At 38.7% G+C, this 22,278-nt stretch overlaps 1 protein-coding gene across 2 annotated transcripts; it reads right to left on the bottom strand.

Moving 5' to 3' along the window:
* Positions 1 to 2,047: 2,047 nt before the first annotated feature.
* LOC108697476 (MMS19 nucleotide excision repair protein homolog) lies at positions 2,048 to 21,894 on the bottom strand. 2 transcript variants are annotated; one of them, XM_041571055.1, is made up of 6 exons: positions 21,728 to 21,894; positions 9,273 to 9,321; positions 7,286 to 7,386; positions 5,032 to 5,117; positions 4,481 to 4,555; positions 2,048 to 2,169 (listed from the first exon to the last, which is right to left on the bottom strand). In XM_041571055.1, exons 1-6 carry the CDS (start codon positions 21,849 to 21,851, stop codon positions 2,152 to 2,154), a joined length of 453 nt encoding a protein of 150 aa, XP_041426989.1. In that variant the 5' UTR covers positions 21,852 to 21,894; the 3' UTR covers positions 2,048 to 2,151. The 2 variants fall into 2 exon arrangements, with proteins under 2 accessions (XP_041426989.1, XP_018083031.1); XM_018227542.2 differs by lacking the exon at positions 2,048 to 2,169 and having other exon boundaries at positions 4,344 to 4,555; positions 21,728 to 21,893.
* Positions 21,895 to 22,278: the final 384 nt, after the last annotated feature.

Genomic DNA, 22,278 nt, shown 5'->3' with positions numbered 1-22,278 from the left:
TAACTTTTGGTCAAGGTCGACTCTTTAAGCAGTTACCTAACTCAACCTAAATCAAATGTATTAGTAGAACTTTTCTGCATTTCTGATGTGTAAATATAAGGCAGTAGGTTAAATCCTTTGGTCAAACACTAGCCGGTCCTAATAAAGGCAATGACAAACGAGGAACTGTGTTGCCCACTGGAAATCTGTGCTACTGTCAGGAGAGAATATACTCATGAAATGACCTTCCCCTTCTTTAAATCTTAAATGTTAAAAAACATTGGTGGCTTAGGGCCCTAAGAGTTAAAAACATTGGTGGCCTGGGGTCATAAAAGTTGAAAACATTGGTCACCTGGGGCCCTAAAAGGTAAAAACATTGGTGACCTGGGGCCCCAAGAGTTAAAAACATTGGTGGCCTGGGGCCCTAAGAGGTAAAAATATTGGTGGCCTGGGGCCCTAAGAGATAAAAATATTGGTGGCCTGGGGCCCTAAGAGGTAAAAATATTGGTGGCAAGGCACCATAAGAGTTAAAAACATTGGTGACAAGGAGCCCTAAGAGTTAGAAACATTGGTGGCACGGGGGCCCTTAGAATTAAAAACATTGGTGGCAAGGGGCCCTAAGAATTAAAAAACATTGGTGGCAAGGGGACCTAAGAATTAAAAACATTGGTGGCAAGGGGCCCTAAGAGTTAAAAACTTTGGAGGCAAGGGGCCCTAAGGATTAAAAACATTTGTGGTAAAGGGGCCCAAGCGTTAAAAACGCGAGGGGCACAATGAGTTTAAAACATTGGTGGGAAGGGGCACAATGAGTTTAAATTAAAAACATTGGTGGCAAGGGGCCCTAAGAATTAAAAAACATTGGTGGCAAGGGGACCTAAGAATTAAAAACATTGGTGGCAAGGGGCCCTAAGGATTAAAAAAATTTGTGGTAAAGGGGCCCAAGCCTTAAAAACATTGGTGGCGAGGGGCACAATGAGTTTAAAACATTGGTGGGAAGGGGCACAATGAGTTTAAAACATTGGTGGGAAGGGGCACAATGAGTTTAAAACATTGGTGGCAAGGGGCCCTAAGAGTTAAAAATATTGGGTGGCCCCACTACTAATATCCTTATTATCTACAGTGGGGCAGATTATCCCTTATTATACATGAGTGATACTCCCAGTTTAACTGAACCTGCAGCCATCTGTCTCTTTATGGTAACAAAACCCCTCAACGACTTCTAATATCCTTATCATCTACAGTGGGGATACATTATCCTTTATAATACAAGTAATAAGTATATAGAGTTCCCTATATAAGTCAGTCTGCAGCCTTGTGCCTTTATATGGTCACAGAGCCCGTCGGTGACATCTAGCATCCTTAATCCATATCATTTAAAGTAGGGAGCACATTATCCCTTATAATCAATCAGTGATATTCCCCTGTATAACTCAGCCTGCAACCTTGTGCCTTTATATGGTTATAGAACCCCAGTCCAGCCCCCAAGGCCCACCCCAGATCCACCCAAGCCTACACCACAGTAAAAAGGCCACATAGATATCAGTGCTAAAAACTAAACCCCTCCCACACAAGATTTATAAAAAGCCATTATCGGTGGTTAAAACAAAAACATTGTTGGCCAGGGTGCCACATAAAAGTTTTAAAAAAATCATTAGTGGCCAGGCCCCCCCATAAGTTAATAAAAAAACACATTGGTGCCAGGGCCCCCAATAAAAGTTTTTTTAGGACCCCCTGTACAAGTTAAAAAAAATCATTATGGCCCCCTCTTTAAAGTTAAAAAGAAACATTGGTGGTCAGGGGCCCCATAGAATATTCAAAAAAAACATTGGTGGCCAGGGGCCTATATAGTATTAACATAATACATTGTGGACAGGGGTTTAATAAAATAAAAAAAAAAACATTTATGATCAGTGGAACTTACCTTAGACTCCTTTCCTTACTTTGGGTCCTTTCACGGCTTCAGGACTTCAACTTCGTGTCTTTTCATGACTTTGGGTCTTTTTGCAGCTTTGAAGAGCCCCCCACATGCTCTGTCATTTCAGGTACTGCAAAATCAACACATTTGCAGCATTCATTTGTGGGGCAAAGATAGAAAATATGTTCACCCCAGAAAACCATATATTTTCAGAAAGTAGACATTCACCTGAATCCACATTGGGTATGCTTGTCTTTCTACACCAAAGCACCAAGCTGTAAATCAGTAAAATAAAATAACTGATCCGATAGCGTGGTTAGTGGTTAGAATACTCAAGGCAAAAGTCACGGTATGAAATCAACAGCTTTAGGGGGGAAAAAAAGGGAAATTATAAAAATGAAGAACTAAAAAACAAAAAGTGATCTGCGTTCCCTGTAAAATTCAGCCTGCAACTTTGTGCCTTTATATGGTCATAAAACCACTCAGTGACATACTGTGGAAGTACAGTAGCCCTTATAAAACATGAGTGGAACTCAGAGATCCCTGTAGAATTCAGCCTGCAGACTTGAGAATTTTTATGGTCACAAAACCCCTAGGTGACATCTAATATCCTTATCATTTAAAGAAGGGTGTACATCATCACTTATAATATATGAGTGGTACTCAGAGTTCCCTGCACAACGTAGCCTACAGCCTTGTTCCTTTATATGGTGATACAAGGCATCAGTGACTTCGAATATCCATATTATTTCCAGTAAATTATCCCTAATAGATGTGTGATACCCACTGTTCCATGTATAATTCAGCCTGCAGCTTTGTGCTGTTATATATATAGTCACACAAACCCTCCGTGACATCTAATATCCTAATCATTTACAGTAGGGGGTACATTACCCCGTTAAACACACAAGTGATTCTCAGAGTCCCCTGTATAACTCAGTCTGCAGCCTTGTGCCTTTATAAGGTTAGAGAGCCTTTCAGTGACATCTAATATCCTTACAATTTACAGTGGGGCAACATGATCCCTTAAAATATATGAGATACAAAGAGTTCCCCATATATATCACATCCTGTAACGTATGTCTTTATATGGCCAGAGAACCCCATACTGACATCTACTATCCTCATCATTAACAGTAGTGGGTACTATACTGTATATAAGTCATATGATAAGTGATTATGGCTAAAAAGAGGGGTTACATTATTGCCTATACTACAAAAGTGATACTCAAAGTCCCCTGTATAACACAGCCCACAGCCATGCGCCTTTCTATGGTCACGGAACTTCTCAATTACATCTAATATCCTTATAATTGACAGTGGGGGTACATTATCCCTTATAGTGCATTACCATTTATAATAAGGGGAACAGAATTCCTTATAATACATGAGTGATAGTTTCCTGTATAGGGAAGGTCAAATCTGTGCCTTTTCGAATCGCGAAAACTTTGCGATTAGCTTAACGCATTGAAGTCAATGGGCGTCAAAATATTTTTGACGCGAGCAACACGCGTAACTATTTGGACAAAATGCATTAAAGTCAATCAGCGTCCGAATAATTTTGACGTGTGACAATTTTTGCAGCTGAATTGTTGCCTCAGTTTCAAGAATCAATTCGCTTGCGGCAAAACCCGGAAATACACCACAATTTGTGTCTGGCAAATTTATTCGCCCATCTCTGTCCCTGTATAACTCAGCCCACAGCCTTGTTCCTTCATATAGTCACCAAACACAACCGAATTCTAATATCCTTAAAGCACAGATATATTAAAAAAAAAAAATGAAAGTACTATACTGTCTCTGGTGTTTTGAGTCGGACATTCAGGTGCAGACTCTGAACTGTTTACAGTTTTGCAACATTTACGGTAGTTGATACATTTCTCAGCAGCATCTCTGGAGTATTAGCAACTATTGTATCAATTCTAACAGTTTTAATAAAACTCAGGGATTCTGCTCAGCAGGGACAAAGATAAGAAACGTGTCAACTAAATGTATCAATTTAGAACAGTTGACAGGGTCAGCGACCCCCCCCCCTCCCATAGCTGCGTTAGAAGGTGAAAAATGACACTTTGAACTTCAATATTAGAAAAACAGAAAAATAGAAAGTAATTGAAAAAAGTCCTTATTTCTGGTGAACTAGCTGAAACCAACTTTAGTGAAAAAAGTGTTGGAAGGTGAACAACCCCTTTAAGTAAGACCGGCTTTTGCATCATGCATATAATGTGCCATAATGGGGCACCGGATGCCCATGTCCTGGCTCCAAAATTAGATGGGGGGAGTACAGTGACATCTAGCAGAGTGAAAAGTGAAAGTAATTGTCTGCCGGACGCTATGCCTAAGGCATAGAGGAGGCGCAGGCAAAATATGATTGACAGTTAAGATTTTTAAACAACTTTAAAACAGATACGGATGTTTTCATTAAAAAAAAAAAAAGAATTTGGGATTCATGTTTAATTTGAAAAGTACTTTTATTAAACAGTTTTTGCGTCTGGGTGACAAATCCCCTTTAAGGAACTATATAAACAATTGTAGAAAAAAGTACAAACAGATTTCAAAATATTAAAATGACAGAGAATGATTCCTAACCTGAACATGGACTTCTTGAAAAATTGATTTAAGCACAGAAACGGCCAGTCCTTGCGGCAGGACATTACACATACTCTGTCAAATAAAACATGTATTATTTAAACAAGGGTTAGATTTTAAAAAGCATCTTCTGCTGGAATAAATAATATAATAAATAAATTCATATTCCTATTTCATATTAAAACCACCCTGACAACCATATTACCCAGCAACAGCTGGAATGCTGCAGGATTTAAAAAATGTTTATTTTTGAACCTACATTTTTACATGGAGAGCCTCTGCAGCAATCTTTACAGGAATAAAATATAAGGCCTATAGTAAACATGGCATTTTGACTGCCGCTACTTCCTTACCTCAAAATGCATTGCATATCTTAGAAAGCAAACATGCTTTTTTAACAGCCTGACAAATACACAAGTATGGATCAAGGTCACTTTTAACTGTCCAAATGACATACAATGTTGTTTTGTGCAACTAAATATAACCATTTCTGAAAAGCAAAGTGAAAACAAAAAAAATTGCATTCATGCAGAATAGGAATATATACTGACCAATGCCATCAGTCCTTGGAGAACATATGGTGTAATGAGATGATGATCCTTCAGTCTGTTTTCATAAAACACAACCAGGACTTCGACTAAAATCAGAACAATGTGGGAATTAGAGGCCTGCACAGGTTGCTCAATTAACCTGCCTGCACAATATGTTTAAAGAACAATCACTCCATGATTTAAAGAAACATTAAATGCAAAAAATGAACGTTCTAAAGTACCGGAAATTGAAATATAATGCACTGCTGCCCTGCACTGTAAAAAATGGTGTGTTTGCTTATAATGACCCTTGCACAGTGGACATTTTGTTATCCACAATATATCTGTGCGACAAGACGTACATAGTTTCCTTTCCATCGACAGTAATGTAAATCACCAGTGTTTCCCCATGGGAATATATATTATTGCCGGCAGAAAAGGATTTTCAGGAGATTCTGTGAATTTAAAGTGGGCGACTAATCTCCTAGTGTGCCATCACCCTAAAGTTGTGTGCTTGCTCCAGAAACTAGTTTATATAACTGCTTTGCTGTGTAGCAAAGGGGGCAGCCATTGAAATAGGGCTAAATGGCGCAGGTTAAATAACAGATAAGCTCAGCAGAACATAATGGATTTTGTACTTGGATATCAAAACCTACTATATTCTACTATTTTACTCAACTATTTTCTGTGTAACCTGTGCCATTTATCCCTATTTCAACATGAATAGCTCCCCATGGCTACACAGCAGCTTACTTAAATAAACTATAGGGCCACATTGCAATGTTCTTCCTGTTTTTGGATCATCTCTGTGGTCCTGTCTAGAGCACATGCACAGAAGAGTGACGTGAAGGGGGGTGCCTAACATTTTGGCATTCCACAGTGATTGTGCCGTTACTTTCCCATTAAGATATGTAGTTATAACCTTCTTTGTAAAGTCCTGCCAAAGAAAACTGAGACATCAAACCCTCACTTCTATTGGGCAATGTCAGCATTTGATTTTACCCTTCCGTTAAAATGTAAATGTGGCTTCAATCTCATAAATGCTTTACTTGCATTGTTGTTTTTATTTTTTACCAAGACACAATGAGTAGCCATAGAAATCACTAAATCAACTGTATCGGTTAGGTAATAAAGGGAAATCTGTATAGCCTTAAAGTCTTAAAGTCTGGTGAAAGCTGGAGGCTTATAAAGGTATCTTGTAAAAACAATGAAAGATATAGATATAGATATATATATAAATTTCAACTCAAAGAACCGCACCATCCAGGACTTTCAATGTTCAATAAAGTGAAAAATTTATTATCAACGTTTCGGCTCTGTCTCTCGAGCCGTCTTCAGGATATATATAACATGGCAGAGCACACCCTAAACTAGTTTAGCGACTTGCCCGGGTGCTGGTAAATAAGGTAAATAAAGTAACATAGCGCACTCAACTGGGACACTTGTGAATTTTTTATTTTTTTTTTAAATAATCCGACGTTTAATTGCACACCAAGTTGCGCATGAGTTACAGTTCAGCAAGAACTATTGTTGGGCACTGAAACAAACTAGAAGACAATTTTTTTTTATGTATTTCCCCCATTATGTGTAATGACCCGTATACATGGATATACTTCTTGTGAACCGCTTCTGGCCCAGATGACAGAGCCCACTATATACAAAATAGGTACCATGTAGAAAAATAATAAGCTATGTACTGTGGTACATATATAAATTTGGTCAATTTAATGTGGTCAATTAATAACCTGATGCTTTTGGCTGTCACGTTGTTTTTAAGGTTAAAGAACACGTGGGAACTAACAGCACTTTGATCCCGAAGATTGGATATATTGCTTATAAACAATGTTGCAAAGAGAACATGCTTCCAGAGAGTTACTTTTGCTTCTTTATAGCAAATGCTTCTATATATGTGTACAAGTGTTTTTCTAGGTTACCCCAGCTTTTTCCTACTCTTAAAGGAATAGTTCAGTGTAAAAATAAAAACTAGGTAAATATGCCTTCATATTAATTGAAGCTGCCAATCACATCTTGCGGTAGTTTTTTTGCGGTATGGAAATCTACATCTGAGCGTGACAGGAGGTACTGGGGGTAAAATGTCAAAACTGTTGGCAAAGGAATATTAGGCTTCTGGTTCAAGTAGTGATTCTCTGCTGGTGTATTTCAGCCAGTGAACAAATGTCTGATAACCCTCATGCCTCCTATGATTGATGTAAATGGAAAACACCTGTCAATGGTCATGACAAGCACACAGGTACCCTAGTGTTTTGATTTTTACCTTCTTTTTCGGTTATCTGGGAATAGCACTCCAGTAAAACTTGTGACAGAAGTTGCACGCCTTTACCTCGCATTCTTGGTTCAGGGTTTGCTAGGCAGGAGCTAATAAAGGGAGAAAAAAATGTAACTGATCAGTAATGGCTTCTATAAACTGTTCAAATAGAGCATTTTGAATTTACAAGGGTGTGTGTGTGTGTGTGTGTGTGTGTGTGAACCATAGAGAGACATTTAAGCAAAATTTATATTTAAGCATTACCAACATAAACAGCAATAATGAGAATATTTGGGGGTACTAGAGATGGAAACGGCCATAAAGTTAGATTTGATGATTGTACCTTACCAAAGCAGGTCACAAACACCACTTCTCCATGAGATATCTCATACCTCAGGTACTCATTTTGGAAAGTTGCTTCTATGTAAAGGCAGCTATAGATGGGCTAACTGGGCTGACCCACGGGCTGAGCAGAATGAGCGTGCAAGAGGGGTCACACTTTATATCTGCCTTTCTATTGTTCTGATGGCTCATGTATGAACAATCAGCTGCACTCCTGAATTGTGGGCTGAGGCTTGGGGGAGGTTTAAGTTCTCCTATAAGGTTACATATATAATAAAATAGACTCATAATGGCCAGCCTGCTACAAAATTCACCATACTCTCACTTCAGTCTGGGTTCCTCGCCTATGTCTTCTCCTAGAGTATAAAGCTGGCCATAGACGCAAAGATCTGATCGCATGAATCTATGTACGATCGGACTTCCCCATCTCCAGACCTGCCACTAACCATTCCGATCAAATAAAGTACAAAAGAACAGATCAGCCAATGTACTACCTCTGACAGCAATCGTATGATAGTTATGTCTGACAAAGCTAGTGACAGTCTCCCACTGAAAATCGTACGATCGGCAATACATGCAGAGATATTATCGGCAGGGGACAGAAATTTTCTAACCAGTCCGATCCACGATTCGTACAACTGGCGTCTATGGCCAGCTTAACTTGGATGAAAAGATTTTGCACACCATGATAAGGCTCTCTGTGGACAAAATTACCTCCAATTTATGTGGCCAATGCCGCTAAAAGAAATAACTACCCAAGGGACTGATTAAGTAATCTCGTAACAGGCAAAATAATGAAAACCGACAAATGAAATTCAACATTTGGGTCCACTTTCAGTAATAAGAGAGAAAGAACTTAAAGGGAATGTAAAGGCAAAAAAATAGAATCTCATTTTTACTTTCTTTAAAGTGATACTGTCATGGGGAAAAAAAATTTTTTTCAAAATGAATCCCAGTTAATAGTGCAGATTTTTTTTATATTCAATTTTGAAATCTGACATCGGGCTAGACATATTGTCAATTTCCCAGCTGCCCCAAGTCATGTGACTTGTGACTTGTGCTCTAATTCCACTAAGAGCACGATAATTTCGAAGGATTGGTCGGGGTTCCCTAAAATCGGTAGTTTGGCAAGAAGAATCATCGCGTCTATGGGGAGCTTTAGTTCAGAAATGGCACCCAGTAGCATTTTTCAAATGTTCTGCAATGTATCTGTTTACAGAAAAAAAAGGGGATACTTGATTTTACCTCGTAATGAAATTTCAGGCTTCTCTAAGTAGGTATTTACCATCTTCCTTATGCCAACAGCACAGAAAAAATGATAATCTTACTAGTTTTTTTTTTATTAATTTTTATTGGGGATAAGTGACGCCGGCAATCCGTGAATGGATTAAGATAATTATTTACATTAGAATCAATCTTGCATTAATTTTCCCGTCTGTCATTAAACTGCTGCCTGCTTTCTACGATCAGTGACCCAACCCACTTAAACTTCTAACTAAAGGGTTGTGAGACAAAACAATAAAATATTTTTTTTAAATGGACATGATAGGTAGAACACTATTAACATCTTTCACACTTTTCCCTTCAACAGCAGCCATGCAGAGCGTGAACAGGTCACAGAGCAGAAGACAGAGAAGAATTTCACATTTCTTACCCAAGTGACTCCACCACCTGCAGCACAGTGAAGACCCCATCTTTCACGCCTAGAGAAATAAACACAAAGATTACTGTCATTAAGATTATTTATTATATCAGAATTATAACATGATGGTTTTCCTGGAAGCCCTAGAAGTGAGATCAGTTTATAATGATAGAAGGAGTACGTGTCCACATGGGTAGTGACATTGTTATCTAAAAGAGCAGTTTTCTGTTTGGTATAAAGAATGTTCTAAAGCAATTTGCACTGACCAGGGGTATTGGTTCATTATGATGGAGAGGTACCAGGGTGCAGAAAGTTGACTTTGAAAGCTCTACCGTCTCATTCCCAGTGAGATACATACAGGTATGGGACCTGTTATCTAGAATGCTTGGGATCTGTAGTTGCCCAGATAACAGATCTTTCCATATTTTGGATCGTCATACCTTAAGTCTACTAGAAAATTAAGTAAACATTAAATAAACCCAATAGGCTGGTTTTGCTTCCATTGAGGATTAACTATATCTAAGTTTGGATTAAGTACAAGTCACTTTTTTATTATTACAGAGAAAAAGGAAATCATTTAAAAAAAATGGAAATGAAAAATCACATGTGATAAAGCACATGCAGCGATTCGTTTTCCGAAGTCGCCCGAAGTTTCCTTGTGAGGCAAATTCGGATGACTTCAAAAAACGAAATGCTGCGTGTGCTTTAGCGCAGGCGATTTTTTATTTTAGCCTGCGCAAGAGGGATGGCGTTCAGGGAGATTGGTCTCGCAAAGACGAAAATCTCCCTGAATCGCCCAGTGTGCCCCTACCCTAAAACTTACACACAGCAATGAAACTAGAATTACTAGGCCCTACAACAAAAAGTCACTTAAGCCCTTAAACTTTTGGGGATAAGACATGGTTTATAGATAATTTTAATGAACATATGGAAACAGAGTCTGTTTTCTCTGTAGTTAGGCCCCTAAATACATTTCCTAAATGATGTTGATGGCATCATGAAGCCAATGTGCATGTTGTTCTGAAGAACCCAAAACTGCCCGATTACAACAAGAAGAATTACAATGCTTGATGGTACAGGTATGGGATTCAGAAACCCGTTATCCAGATAGATCCAAATTGGCGAAAGGACGTCTCCCATAAACTCCATTTTATCCAAAAAAATTTTTTCCTTCTTCTCTGTAATAGAACAGTACCTTGTACTTGATCCAAACTAAGATATAATTTATCCTTATTAGAAGCAGCACCAGCCTATTACCTTTATTTAATGTTTACATGATTTTCTAGTAGAATTAAGGTATGAAGATCCAAATTACAAAAAGACCCATGTCCTGAGGATTCTGGATAACAAGTCCCATACCTGTATTATGTTATGGCCTTCATTTAGCAAATCTGGAACTAATTTTCAATAAAGATTCCCTTGAAGGCTGCAGAGCGTTTAGGGCAGCTACACGATACAGAGCCATGTGATTACCTATCACAGTAAAATAGCTGAATTGCTCATTTCTGGGACGCAAACAGATGGTAAAGCAAAATGCTTTCCAAGCCCTTTAGTGGACAGTTGGCTAGAGACTTTGGGAAAAACAAAGACAGACAGCAAATGCTGCACAACTTGTTGCTCCTTTACTGATATCCGAATGAATACTGTGGGTTGCTTACTGTACACTTGCTAATATAGAAGACAGGACTACCCAAAATGTGGTCACAGGGGACCATATGCAACCACCCCCAGAGATGTTAAAAGTGGTTCAACTTTAAATTAACTTTTAGTATGATGTAGAGATTGATATTCAGAGACAATTTGCAATTGGTTTCCATTATTTATTTTCTTGTTTTTTTGAGTTATTTAGCTTTTTATTCAGCAGCTCTCCAGTTAGTAAATTCAGGAAACCGGTTGCTAGGATTCAAATTACCCTAGCAACCATGCAATGATTTGAATAAAAAACTTACATATGAACAGGAGAGGCCTGAATAGAAATATGAGTTATGAAAAGAGGCAATAACAATACTGCCCCCTTGTAGCTTTCAGATGAGGCTCACTGACAAACTATTTATTCACACAGGGTGCGACTAAACCTTGCAGCACAGTATCTGCATTTACGAGCCTATATCCACAGCCTTCACTATTTTAATTATATCTGCTTCTTTTGGGACAGAAGCAGTTGGACAGCTTCTGTAAAAGGCCCAACTTCTTTTACAAAAGTTAAAGACGAACCACCCCACAATTTACCAATGATCCAATTTATTTCCTTATCTCATCATTTATTTATACAGTGCCAGCAAGTAACAATCATTTATAGCAAATAGGAGACTAACAATAACTTAACCAACAAGATTTACAAGATTATAATAGGATGAGAGGGCCATACTCACGAGAGCATAAAATCTAAGGTTAATGGCCGACCAGACATTTTGTCACCCATGCAAAATCATCTCCAGTGCGGGTGACAAAATGCCCGAAAATACATTTGTATCAAAGTCAATTGGCATTGCTGCCTGTTAGTTGCGTACTTGCCAGAGGAGAAACAATTCTAGTTGACTTCAATACAAAGGTATTTTTGGACATTTTGTTGCCCATGCTGGAGACGGTTTAGCACAGGTGACAAAACATCACATTTACTATTTCTCTTATGGTACCTGAGGTGAGGAGAGCTGAAACCCACCAAACCACCAATCCTCTAGGCCAATTACTGGCTATTACAAATGAATTAAGCCCTTATGCAGCAAATATTTTGTCTGTAAGCAAGCTGTAAAGTGCCTATTCATTTGCAGTTAGCAGACTGCATTCCACTAACACGTTATAGTGCTTATAAGACACTGAAATGTCTGTGCTGTTTTCAGTTTAAACAAATTAACCTTCAACTCTGTAAATCCACATTTTCTAAACTGCCGAGGGAAAAATGCACTCGGCCTACAAGTGATCAAAGCTGAAATCATTTTATTATTGTGCTCCTACTCAAAATGACAGATCATTCAAAATTATGAGATGTTTGTGGTTTCACAAAAGCTATTTTTTTTAAAAAAAAAATATTTCCCTACTTAATTTTGCATAGTGTAGGAAATAACTATGCTGACAATTTTACAGACAATTCATCAATTCAGCGCTTCTATTAAGAATTATATAGTCAATCAATTACAGGGCACAGGGATTTTAACTCTCTCGGGAACTTATACCACCCTTAGCGTCGCTCACCGTTTAAGGCTAGTGGTCCGGGTGCTAATAGCCCCGTACCCTGCACTGAAGCTCTATACAAACGTACGTCCCATCGGGCTCCCCATCGAAAAACATCAAGTTATTAGTAGATAGATATTTGTAGAGTCTTACCCTGTCCACGTGGTGACCCGGGTGCAGCCGCCCCGAGTCCTTCACAGAGGAGACGTATTCACAGCACAACAGGTTTTGTAGCAGCGCACACTGGCACCCGAAGGAATCGCCCACACGAGGTTATGGTTAAAAAGGTATAACTTTATTTTCTCATCTGATCAAACATCTAGCGTCTGAGGTCGCTAGGTCAGACGCTAGATGTTTGATCAGATGAGAAAATAAAGTTATACCTTTTTAACCATAACCTCGTGTGGGCGATTCCTTCGGGTGCCGGTGTGCGCTGCTACAAAACCTGTTGTGCTGACAATTTTACAGTACAGCTTTGTAATGGACTATTTAAAGGGGTTGTTCCCGCTGCAATTAAGCAATAATATTTGGCTTGCAAGGGCCCTAAGTTATGCTGAGCAGTGTCCCATTGTCCTTCCATGACTATGAAATGCCTCCTACAAGCTTCTCCAAAAAGAATTATTATTACCCTATTTAAGGACTGTGGAAGGAGTCAAGGGAGATGCATTTCTGTATACAGGTGTGGACCTGTTATCCAGAATGCTCAGGACCTGGGGCATTCCAGACAACTGATCTTTCTGTAATTTGGATTCATGTCTTAAGTCTACTAGAAAATCCTGTAAACATTAAATAACTCCAATTGGCTGGTTCTGCTTCCAATAAGGATTAATTATATCTTAGTTTGGATCAAGAACTAAGTTTTATTGTTACAGAGAAAAAGGAACTCAGTTTTAAACGTTTGGATTATTTGGATAAAATTGGGTCTATAGGAGATGACTTTTCTGTAATTCTGAGCTTTCTGGATAACGGTTTTCCGGATAATTGATCCCATACCAGTAGTTGGATAACACAAAAGCAGAAATTCTTAACTTATGGATCTGGAACCAAAATTTGGCTCCTATGGTGTTTATGGTGGGTCTCAAAGACTCCCTAGTGGAATATAACAGCCAATAATAATTAAATAAGGCGCATAATTACTTCTAAGGCTATTTTTGGGGGTTGCGAAGCAGAGTGCCAAACTTGATTTGAGAAAGCGTAAGAAACCTTGACATAAAGAGTTCAGTAGTATCAGACATGGCAAAGAATAAATAAAGGAATACAATGGTTGCTGGACACAGAGGGGTGAGATGACATCACCCCTCTCAAAACTGCCTATGGCTTTCATGAACAAAACAGAGGAAATTAAATTAATGTAATGGTCGTTACAAAACGTTACTTTCCATAGGAACACTGTGCACTTTATCTCTAGATTTCCATCTGTCCTCTAATTAGATGACATCCCTGTGATCTGTCACGACAAGTGCAATTTAAAAATTCAATTGGTGCCCTCAGATGCTCCATATTGTTATTCTACAGAGCAAACAGTGCACATAACCACTAATATAGTTTTGGAAGAGCCTTGCTTCTGACCTATCAGGACCTTAAATGATAAAAGGAGCAATTACTCCTGTGAGTAATGAATAGGCCTCCCATCTGATCTGTAAGAGTTCAGATGCCATTGGCAAAGGGGGGGGGGGCACAGATACTGGTGGGTGATGGAGGGTCTATTGCTGATCTACAACTGCACCCAAGGCCAGATAAGGTGCTACCTCTTAATAAAATAATAAGGGTAGCTGGATACATATTTTCTGCTGTTACTGCATGTAAACCATGCAAACAACTGTCAATTTTGTAACAAACAATATAATGTGAATGCCAAGAGTTCCAAACATATTGGGTTTGCAAACCAGAAGTGTACCATTTTTCTTTTCTAGAACATAAATTTAAAATCTAACTTTGTATTTTGTCAAAGAACCACCGACGCTATCACTCCCTTCTTTACTAGGGTATAAGAAAAACACCTACATAGGGTGACTTTTTTGTAAAGAGGGAATAAACATTAGTAAAATATTCTCTAAAAAGTGAATGGCATCAGATTATTATTATTAATACAAGCATGGGATCCGTCATCCGGAAACCCATTATCCAGAAAGCAGAATTACAGAATGGCTTGCTCCCATAGACTGCATTTTACCCAAATAATCCAAATTTTTAAAAATTATTTCCTTTTTCTCTATAATAATTAAATAGTACCTTGTACTTGATCCAAACTAAGATTTTATTAATCCTTATTGGATGTAAAACCATTCTACTGTTTTTTTTTTAATATTTACATGATTTTCTAGTAGATTTAAAGTATGAAGATCCAAATTACGAAAGATCCGTTACCCAGACGGAAACCCCAAGGTCCAGAGCATTCTGGATAATAGGTCCCATACCTGTAATAAATAAATAATAATAAATAATACATTTTCACTAAAGGTGGCCATGTATATACTTATACTTGCATATGATTTTTGGTAGGTGTATGGCGGTCAACAGATAGTGACAGATATCCATGTAATATGGATTTTGCTGGTTCTGGGACAGGCCAAATTTTTTTAAAAAAAATTGTGACTGGGTGGAGAAAATGCCAACGTCTACCTAATGTCTTTCACATCAGTAGCATCCAACTATCACTGCATAGATTGGGTGGATTTGGGACTCGAGCTAAAGTCTGCCCTGTGTACACAATGGCAGCAGATGCCATTAAATTTTACTGAATGTTACACAGGTAATTGTATTGGCATCAGCGCTGCGCAAACTGTTGGCACTCTTAAAATACTTGATGGCAATAATAATTTCCCCATTATTTATTGGGCAGAGGGCTCACAGGACGTATCTGCTCCTATCTACTACTGTGTGGAGGTGTGTAGCTCCATGGTCTGAATCAGCTACATGGAGCAGAGATCATTCGGATAATTCATGTTGTCATGGTTTTCAGGCCGATCTCCACTTCATGTAGCTGCAGGAGGGATGGGCATGGATCCACTTCTCTCCAACCATGTACAAAATGCAGACAGAGAGAAGCAGACTGTACACCGAGTGCCTTCTGCCCAATAGTGCGTCCTGTTACCACAACTACTGGCGGTCATTTATCAACACCGGGCATATTTGCCCTGGACAGTAACCTATGGTAACCAAATGTTGTGTGTTTCAGGTGACTCATATTCACTTACAGCCAATGAGAAAATGTATAATTACAAAGGCTTGCTTCCCCAATGGAATTAGCCTAAATCTAATAGTTCAAACAAGGTAAAGGGCCGCTTTGAATTTGCTCCACTCTGCTCATGCATTTGTAATTATCATCAGCACATAACTTGCAATAACAGAATATCTATTTACGCCACAAAAAAAAAGGAAGAAGGGAAAAAAAAACTGTTTCTGGTGTGTAAAGAATAGCTGTAATGAACAATAACAGGTGCTGACTAAAGCTTAGAAGAAGAGATGCTTGCCAACTTCACACCAAATTCCTTTACTTTAGCCAAATTTTAGATTGCAAAAAGGCTAAAAACTCAACTCTGTTAAAGGAACAGTTCAGTGTAAAAATAAAAACTAGATAAAATGATAGGCTATGCAACATAAAAATATGTTTCTAATATAGTTAGCTAGCCAAAAATGTAATCTATAAAGGCTGGAGTGACTGGGTTTGTAACATAATAGCCAGAACCCAGTTTCCTACTTTTCAGCTCTCTAACTTTGAGTTAGTCAGTGGGGGGTCATTTATAAAGTTCGCACAGTGCATATTTTTTGCAAATGGTTGTATTGTGCATGGTTTTTACTGAACGCTAATGTTTTGCTTGCTCTGACTGCTGCAGATAGGAAACTTCAGACGGTCCCTAACTGCTCTGCAGGGAAACAATCTTACTTCCTTACTTCAGTAGCTTTATAAAGTGACTGTGTATAGGTCAGTATCCACAGACCCAGTGCAGTCTGCATATTCTGATTATTAAAGGAGAACTAAAGACTAACTAAAGATGTACAGTAGCTAGAAATGTTGTATATTATGTTTTGGGTTTGTGTACCAGCTCTGGCAAGCTGGCGGCTTGAACACGTAACTTTGGGGGGAATTTAGCAAATGGTAGGGCAGGCAGCATAGTAAAAGAGCAGTTGGACAGGCTCTTCAAAGAAACATTGGTTTATTTTCCTTAGAATAATCATTCACAAACAGGGGTGACCATTTCAGTATTTATAACAAAACATAAAAATAAATCCTTGCCCACTGGGCGCTACCTTCATATGAAGTGTTCCCTCACTATACCGGGGCCCGTTGTTGGCTACCAGTCAAAACATAGGTTGGGGTCACCCATGTACTCACAGTCTTTGAGGGAATTTCTCAGCCTCCTGGTTTTTCCTCAATGTCCCACACAGACAACAAAATCTGTCTCTTAGTCACAGTCATGGCGGCACGACACCCCCAGCTCCACTGGGAGTTCCTAACATAGCCAGGTCTCCTACCTGCAGTGCCCTGCTGAGAGCCACTCTCTAAACTTCCAATTAAGCTTAAAGGACCAGTAACATCAATAAATTATATTGTTTTAAAGTAATAAGAATATAGTGCAGTGTTGCCCTGCACTAGTAAAACTGCTGCGTTTGCTTCAGAAACACTATTATTGTTTATATAAATAAGCTTCTGTGTAGCCATGGGGCAGCTATTCAAAGGAGAAAAGTTACACGGCAGATAGCAGATAAGCTCTGTAGAACATAATGTTATCTATTATCTATCCTGTGCCATATAGCCGTTTTTCAATTTCCGCCATTGCTACTCAGCAGCTTGTTTATATGAACTATAGTAGTTTTTCTGAAGCAAACATCAGTTTTATCGGTGCAGGGCAACACTACATGATATTTTCATTACTTTAAAACATTTTCAGTTTTTGATGTTACTGGTCCTTTAAATACCCTTTCCACAGGATAGCCTTCCTGAGGAAGGTGAACCCGAAAATGCAAACTGGACCACTGGAATGGAATGCCTGTTCCTACCAGAACACTATAGCATCCAGGGCCAGATAGCAATATCCATTAAACAGGGAGACTATGCTCTGATTAGTAACATCTCCCTTGCAGCCTTCATCTCCTATTGGGGAGAAATCAAAGATAAAATACACCTTTTTACACTTTTCATTGGGCACTCTACCACACAGCCTAATGCAACCACAGTCCTTTAGCAGTAAAGATCTGTGTGGCCAAAGATGCCCCAGTAGCTCCCCATCTTCTTTTCTGCTGATTCACTGCACATGCTCTTTGCTGCTGTCACTTACTGAGCTTAGGGACCCACTCACAATATACAGTACACATAGAATATAAATGTCACAATATAAGGCTGATTAGTCATATCCATAGGCATTATGGATAACAGGTCCCATACTTATATGAGGCCCATGAGCCAAGTTAAAATTATTTATGAAAACAAATGAACAAGGCTGCAGACCTTCTAACGGACAGGATTGCCATCAACAGGAACATTTCAAAAATCTATTGCTTCTGTACCAGCTATACCATCCAAGTCATAAACAAAGTAATCTTTTGGAATCACATTTTCATGCAAAAACCAAAGAAAACTGGCTCCAGACTTTGTGAAGAAGTAGTAGCAGTACTTGCCATTCACGTCTCACCAGCCCTTCAGGCTATAACTGTGGCATTACACAACAGCAATTACAATGACATCTTTGTCATTACCTCTTGTTCCTGCTACTGTAAACATTTCTATGCTTTGCCCTAAGGGAAATAACTAATATGCAGCAACATCATATGCTTGTCTGATGCTGCTGTAGTATGGCACAAAAATAGGCAGCAGTCATCTGATAATCAATCACGTGAATTATCTTAGAGGAAACATTTGGAAAGAGCACAAGACAGTCAACATGGTGATATAATTTCCTTTGTACACTTCATTTCCTGTTTTGCAGCAGAGGAAGCTGCACCTGGCCTCCTCCTGTAAAGTTATTGTTAAGCAAAGCAGGACATAAATCGGTGGAACATTAAGGGGCAGATTTATAAAGGGTCAAATTGAAAATTAGAATTCGAAATTAGAATTTTCAATTTTTTTTATGGTCAAATTCAAATGGGTAGTTCTTCAATTTTGATTTGAGTTGTTTTTTTTTTTTAAATTCGCCACCTAAAACCTGACGAAAATTGCTGTTTATGTCAATGGAAGAGGTCCAGGGATCAATTTTGAATTGTTTGCAGCCTACTTAACATTCAAGTTTTTTTCGGAGAATCAGAATCAAATTCGATTCGAGTTTTTGGGTTGATTACATTCATTCGAGTTTAAAAAATTAGATTTTTTTTTTTTAAATAAATTTCCAATTGGTTGAATTTCAAATTTATGGGAGTTTTTAAAAATTCACATGAATTCGAAATTTGACCTTTGATAAATGTGCCTCCCCGTGCCTACTCCCACTCGCCCAGTCATAAACAGTGCACTTAAACAACTTACAGGAACAGCAAACTGGCTTTTTAAAGTAGCGGTATATCCCCCTGTTACTTATCTTTTAATTCAGGCACTCTCCTGTTCATATTTCAGTCTCTCATTTAAATCACTGCCTGGTTGCTAGAGTAAACTGGACCCTAGCAACCAGATAGCTGGTGAAATTCCAATCTGGTGAGATGCTGAATAAAAAAGCTAAATATATTTTTTTTTAAAAAAAATCACAAAAAAAAACAAAATAAAATCCAAATGCGATCTGTCTCTTCTGGATAATAGATTTATTACCTGTATAAAAATTTAGCCGATGGTGTGCGTATTTTAAAAAAAATTCTGTTTGTGAGCACAAAATATGCAAATGCATTGACATGAATGGTTTCCATTCATGTCAGTGACTGACGGTATAGAGTGGTAGTGAGCATTACTCCTCCTGCAGAAATGTCACAGTAGACAAATATTTAAGGCCTAATCCTTAGGGTTTTCGTGAACACTTTTAACTAGACAACATATTTTTTTGGGCACTGGTGTTTGAAGCCCAGATGTTTCCTCTGTTGGCAGGCATTGCACATGACACTTATTCACACACATATAATTACACACAGAATGTACATTTGCCGCTTTGGTGCACAGTAACACTTCTCAAAAGAAAGACAACAAAAGATAAAGTGACAATTTTCACATTAGCACCAGTCCTTTTCAACTTTATCTTAACTTTGCACACAGCACTGGTGAAGGACGAATCTGCCATATGCCTAGTGTTGCCACCTTTTTACAAAATTTTCACCAGCCAGTGGTGGGGGGCGGAAACAAAAGGGGCGGACCATGATGTCAAAGGGGGTGGAGCTACGGCACGCAATGGGCAGGAGGCGAAAAAGGTAGGTTTGGATCGGATTGGGGATGGGCCAAGGGCATTTCTTAGGGGTATTACAAATTTACCGGCAGCTACATTGCCGGTAAATTTGTAAAACCGGCCGGCATACATATGCCATATTCGCCATATGCATTGATGTCTATGGGCGACAATTTATTTATTTTTATTTTTTTTCAAGCAACAATTTTTTTCACCCATTGACATTTATTGGTGTCTTTTTTTTGTGGTGAAAACTGGTGAAAGATTTTGCTCATCACTACACAGTACCCTTTCATATAGCTCCAACAGTGCATCCACATTCATAAAGGGCCAGTAACACCAGATAATAAAAGCAGTTTGGCTATATTTAAATATAAAAAGTGTGTGTTGCCTTAGAACCTGTATTAAACTTAATGAAAATACGTGACTGAAACCAACTTTTAGTATGTTATAGAATATCCTTATAAACGGTGAGTTCTGATGTCATTTTTGTCACATGACTCACTGAAATTTATGTATTATAACAAATTGGTAAGTTGTAAAATACGAGGATATTAGATGTTACCTCGGAGTTCCATGACCTGTATTTAAAAAAAATGGTCATGAAACTCCTCGGTAACTTATTATATCCTTATATTTTACAAGAGGGGGTACTTTATTCACTATATAATGTACGGTTTCCATGCACTGGTAAAACCGGTGTGTTTGCTTCAGAATGACAACTATATTTTATACAGACAAGCTGCTGTGTAGCCATGGGGGCAGCCATTCAAGCACAGGATACCCAGTAGATAACAGATAAGGTCTGAAGAATCCCATTGTAAACTAAAGATCGTATCTTTTATCTGCTCTGTATCCTGTGCCTTTTCTTCTTTATCAGCTTTGAATGACTGCCCCCCCCCCATGGCTACACAGCAGCTTGTTTATATTAACTATAGTTGTGTTTCTGAAGCAAATACACCAGTTTTATCAGCACAACAGTACATTATACTGAAGTTTCCTTGTGAGGCAAGTAAAATTTCCAGTAAATAAATATTTCTTTGTATCAATTTGCAGCCTGAGGACTAATCAAATATGCTTGTGCCACATTTTAGGGATCCGTGGAAATTGTCTTTTGTGGTTTTTCCCAAATGTAATCCTTCACTGATCTAGTACAGGTATGGGGTCTATTATACAGAATGCTTGGGAACAGGGTTCCATTATCTGGATCCCCCCACCTTATGTCCATTAAAAAAAAAACAAAAAAAAAATATGGCAGTATGCAGCTAGTACTGTACTTTTACTTACTCCTCAGTGCAGATTTAGGGATCGGAGTTCACAGCAGCCATCTTCCGGGTCTTCGGTAATCTGACAATGAGACCGGCGAAGCAGCGCATGCACAGTTGGAGCAACTGTGCATGCACCGAAATGGACGGAAATTGCCGAAGCGGCTGAAGAAGACTTGAAGACCCGGAAGATGGCTTCCGTGAACTGCGATCCCTGAATCTGCACCGATGGGTAAGTTAAAAGTTAGGGGCCCTTCCCCGGGGGGGGGGGCAGGGGGTCTACTTAGGGTAGGGTTTTTTTTTCAGTAAGGGTTGAATACTCCTTTAAAATTGACTCTGTGTGACATGTCATTCCCTTATTTCTGAAATTTCTGGATAATGAGTCCCATACCTGTAATAACAGATGAAGTGAATGATAACAGTAAGAGGCTCACAACAGAACACTGTGTGGTTAGCACAGGATAAAGACATCCCTCCACTCACTGACGTGCAAAATGCAACTAATTGTCAATGCCAAGGTGACAGCGAGCGCCAGCTTATATTACAAACATGCATCTCCTTTACTTCTAAGTTAATGATGAAATACAACTCCCAGCATCCCCTGTAACCTGAAGCAGAGACCTGTAGTATTCCTGAAAGAAGGTACCTGAGTAACTCTGACATAACACTGGCTCTGTTCTACCTACACTACACCCAACACACTGATGCAATTACCAGCAAATACATTTACACACACCTGCTGCTACTTCGGCAGACTTGGAATCCTGCTCTCCGACCAGAAACTCCTCCAACAGCCCCCATAGAGCTGTCTCGGCCATTGCGCTGCAGCGATTCACAGGCTGCTGCCATATACCGCGCATGCGCAATACAAGCAACGCACGGTCACGTGAAGTAGAACGCAACGACGTTCCTCATATTCATAATCCGGAAACTTTATTTAAAATATTATGCTTCTCGGAGACATTTCTAAATATAGTAACCGTGCTACTTCTAGTATGTATGTGACAGTGTGTGTGGCTGGCACACCGTATAAAAAAGGGCCGTACGAGCAAAATAGGGGATGTAAAGTAAAAAATCATGTGATACTATTCTTATTACAAACGATAGTGGTTTTAAAGTTATCTTTCACTGAAATTGCTGTTGAAAATAGTGTGTGTCTGTCCCTTTGCTGTTATCTGCACTGTTGAGGTCTTTTTAAAAGTTTGGTTCACTTTTAAGTTATTTTTATTAGTATGTTATAAAAAAAGACCAATTTTTAGCAACTTTTTTCTTCATTTTTTATTTTGT

Source organism: Xenopus laevis, chromosome 7S (assembly GCF_017654675.1).
Source record: "Xenopus laevis strain J_2021 chromosome 7S, Xenopus_laevis_v10.1, whole genome shotgun sequence".
Classification (NCBI taxonomy): domain Eukaryota; kingdom Metazoa; phylum Chordata; class Amphibia; order Anura; family Pipidae; genus Xenopus; species Xenopus laevis.
This window is presented reverse-complemented; position numbering and strand designations above follow the sequence as displayed.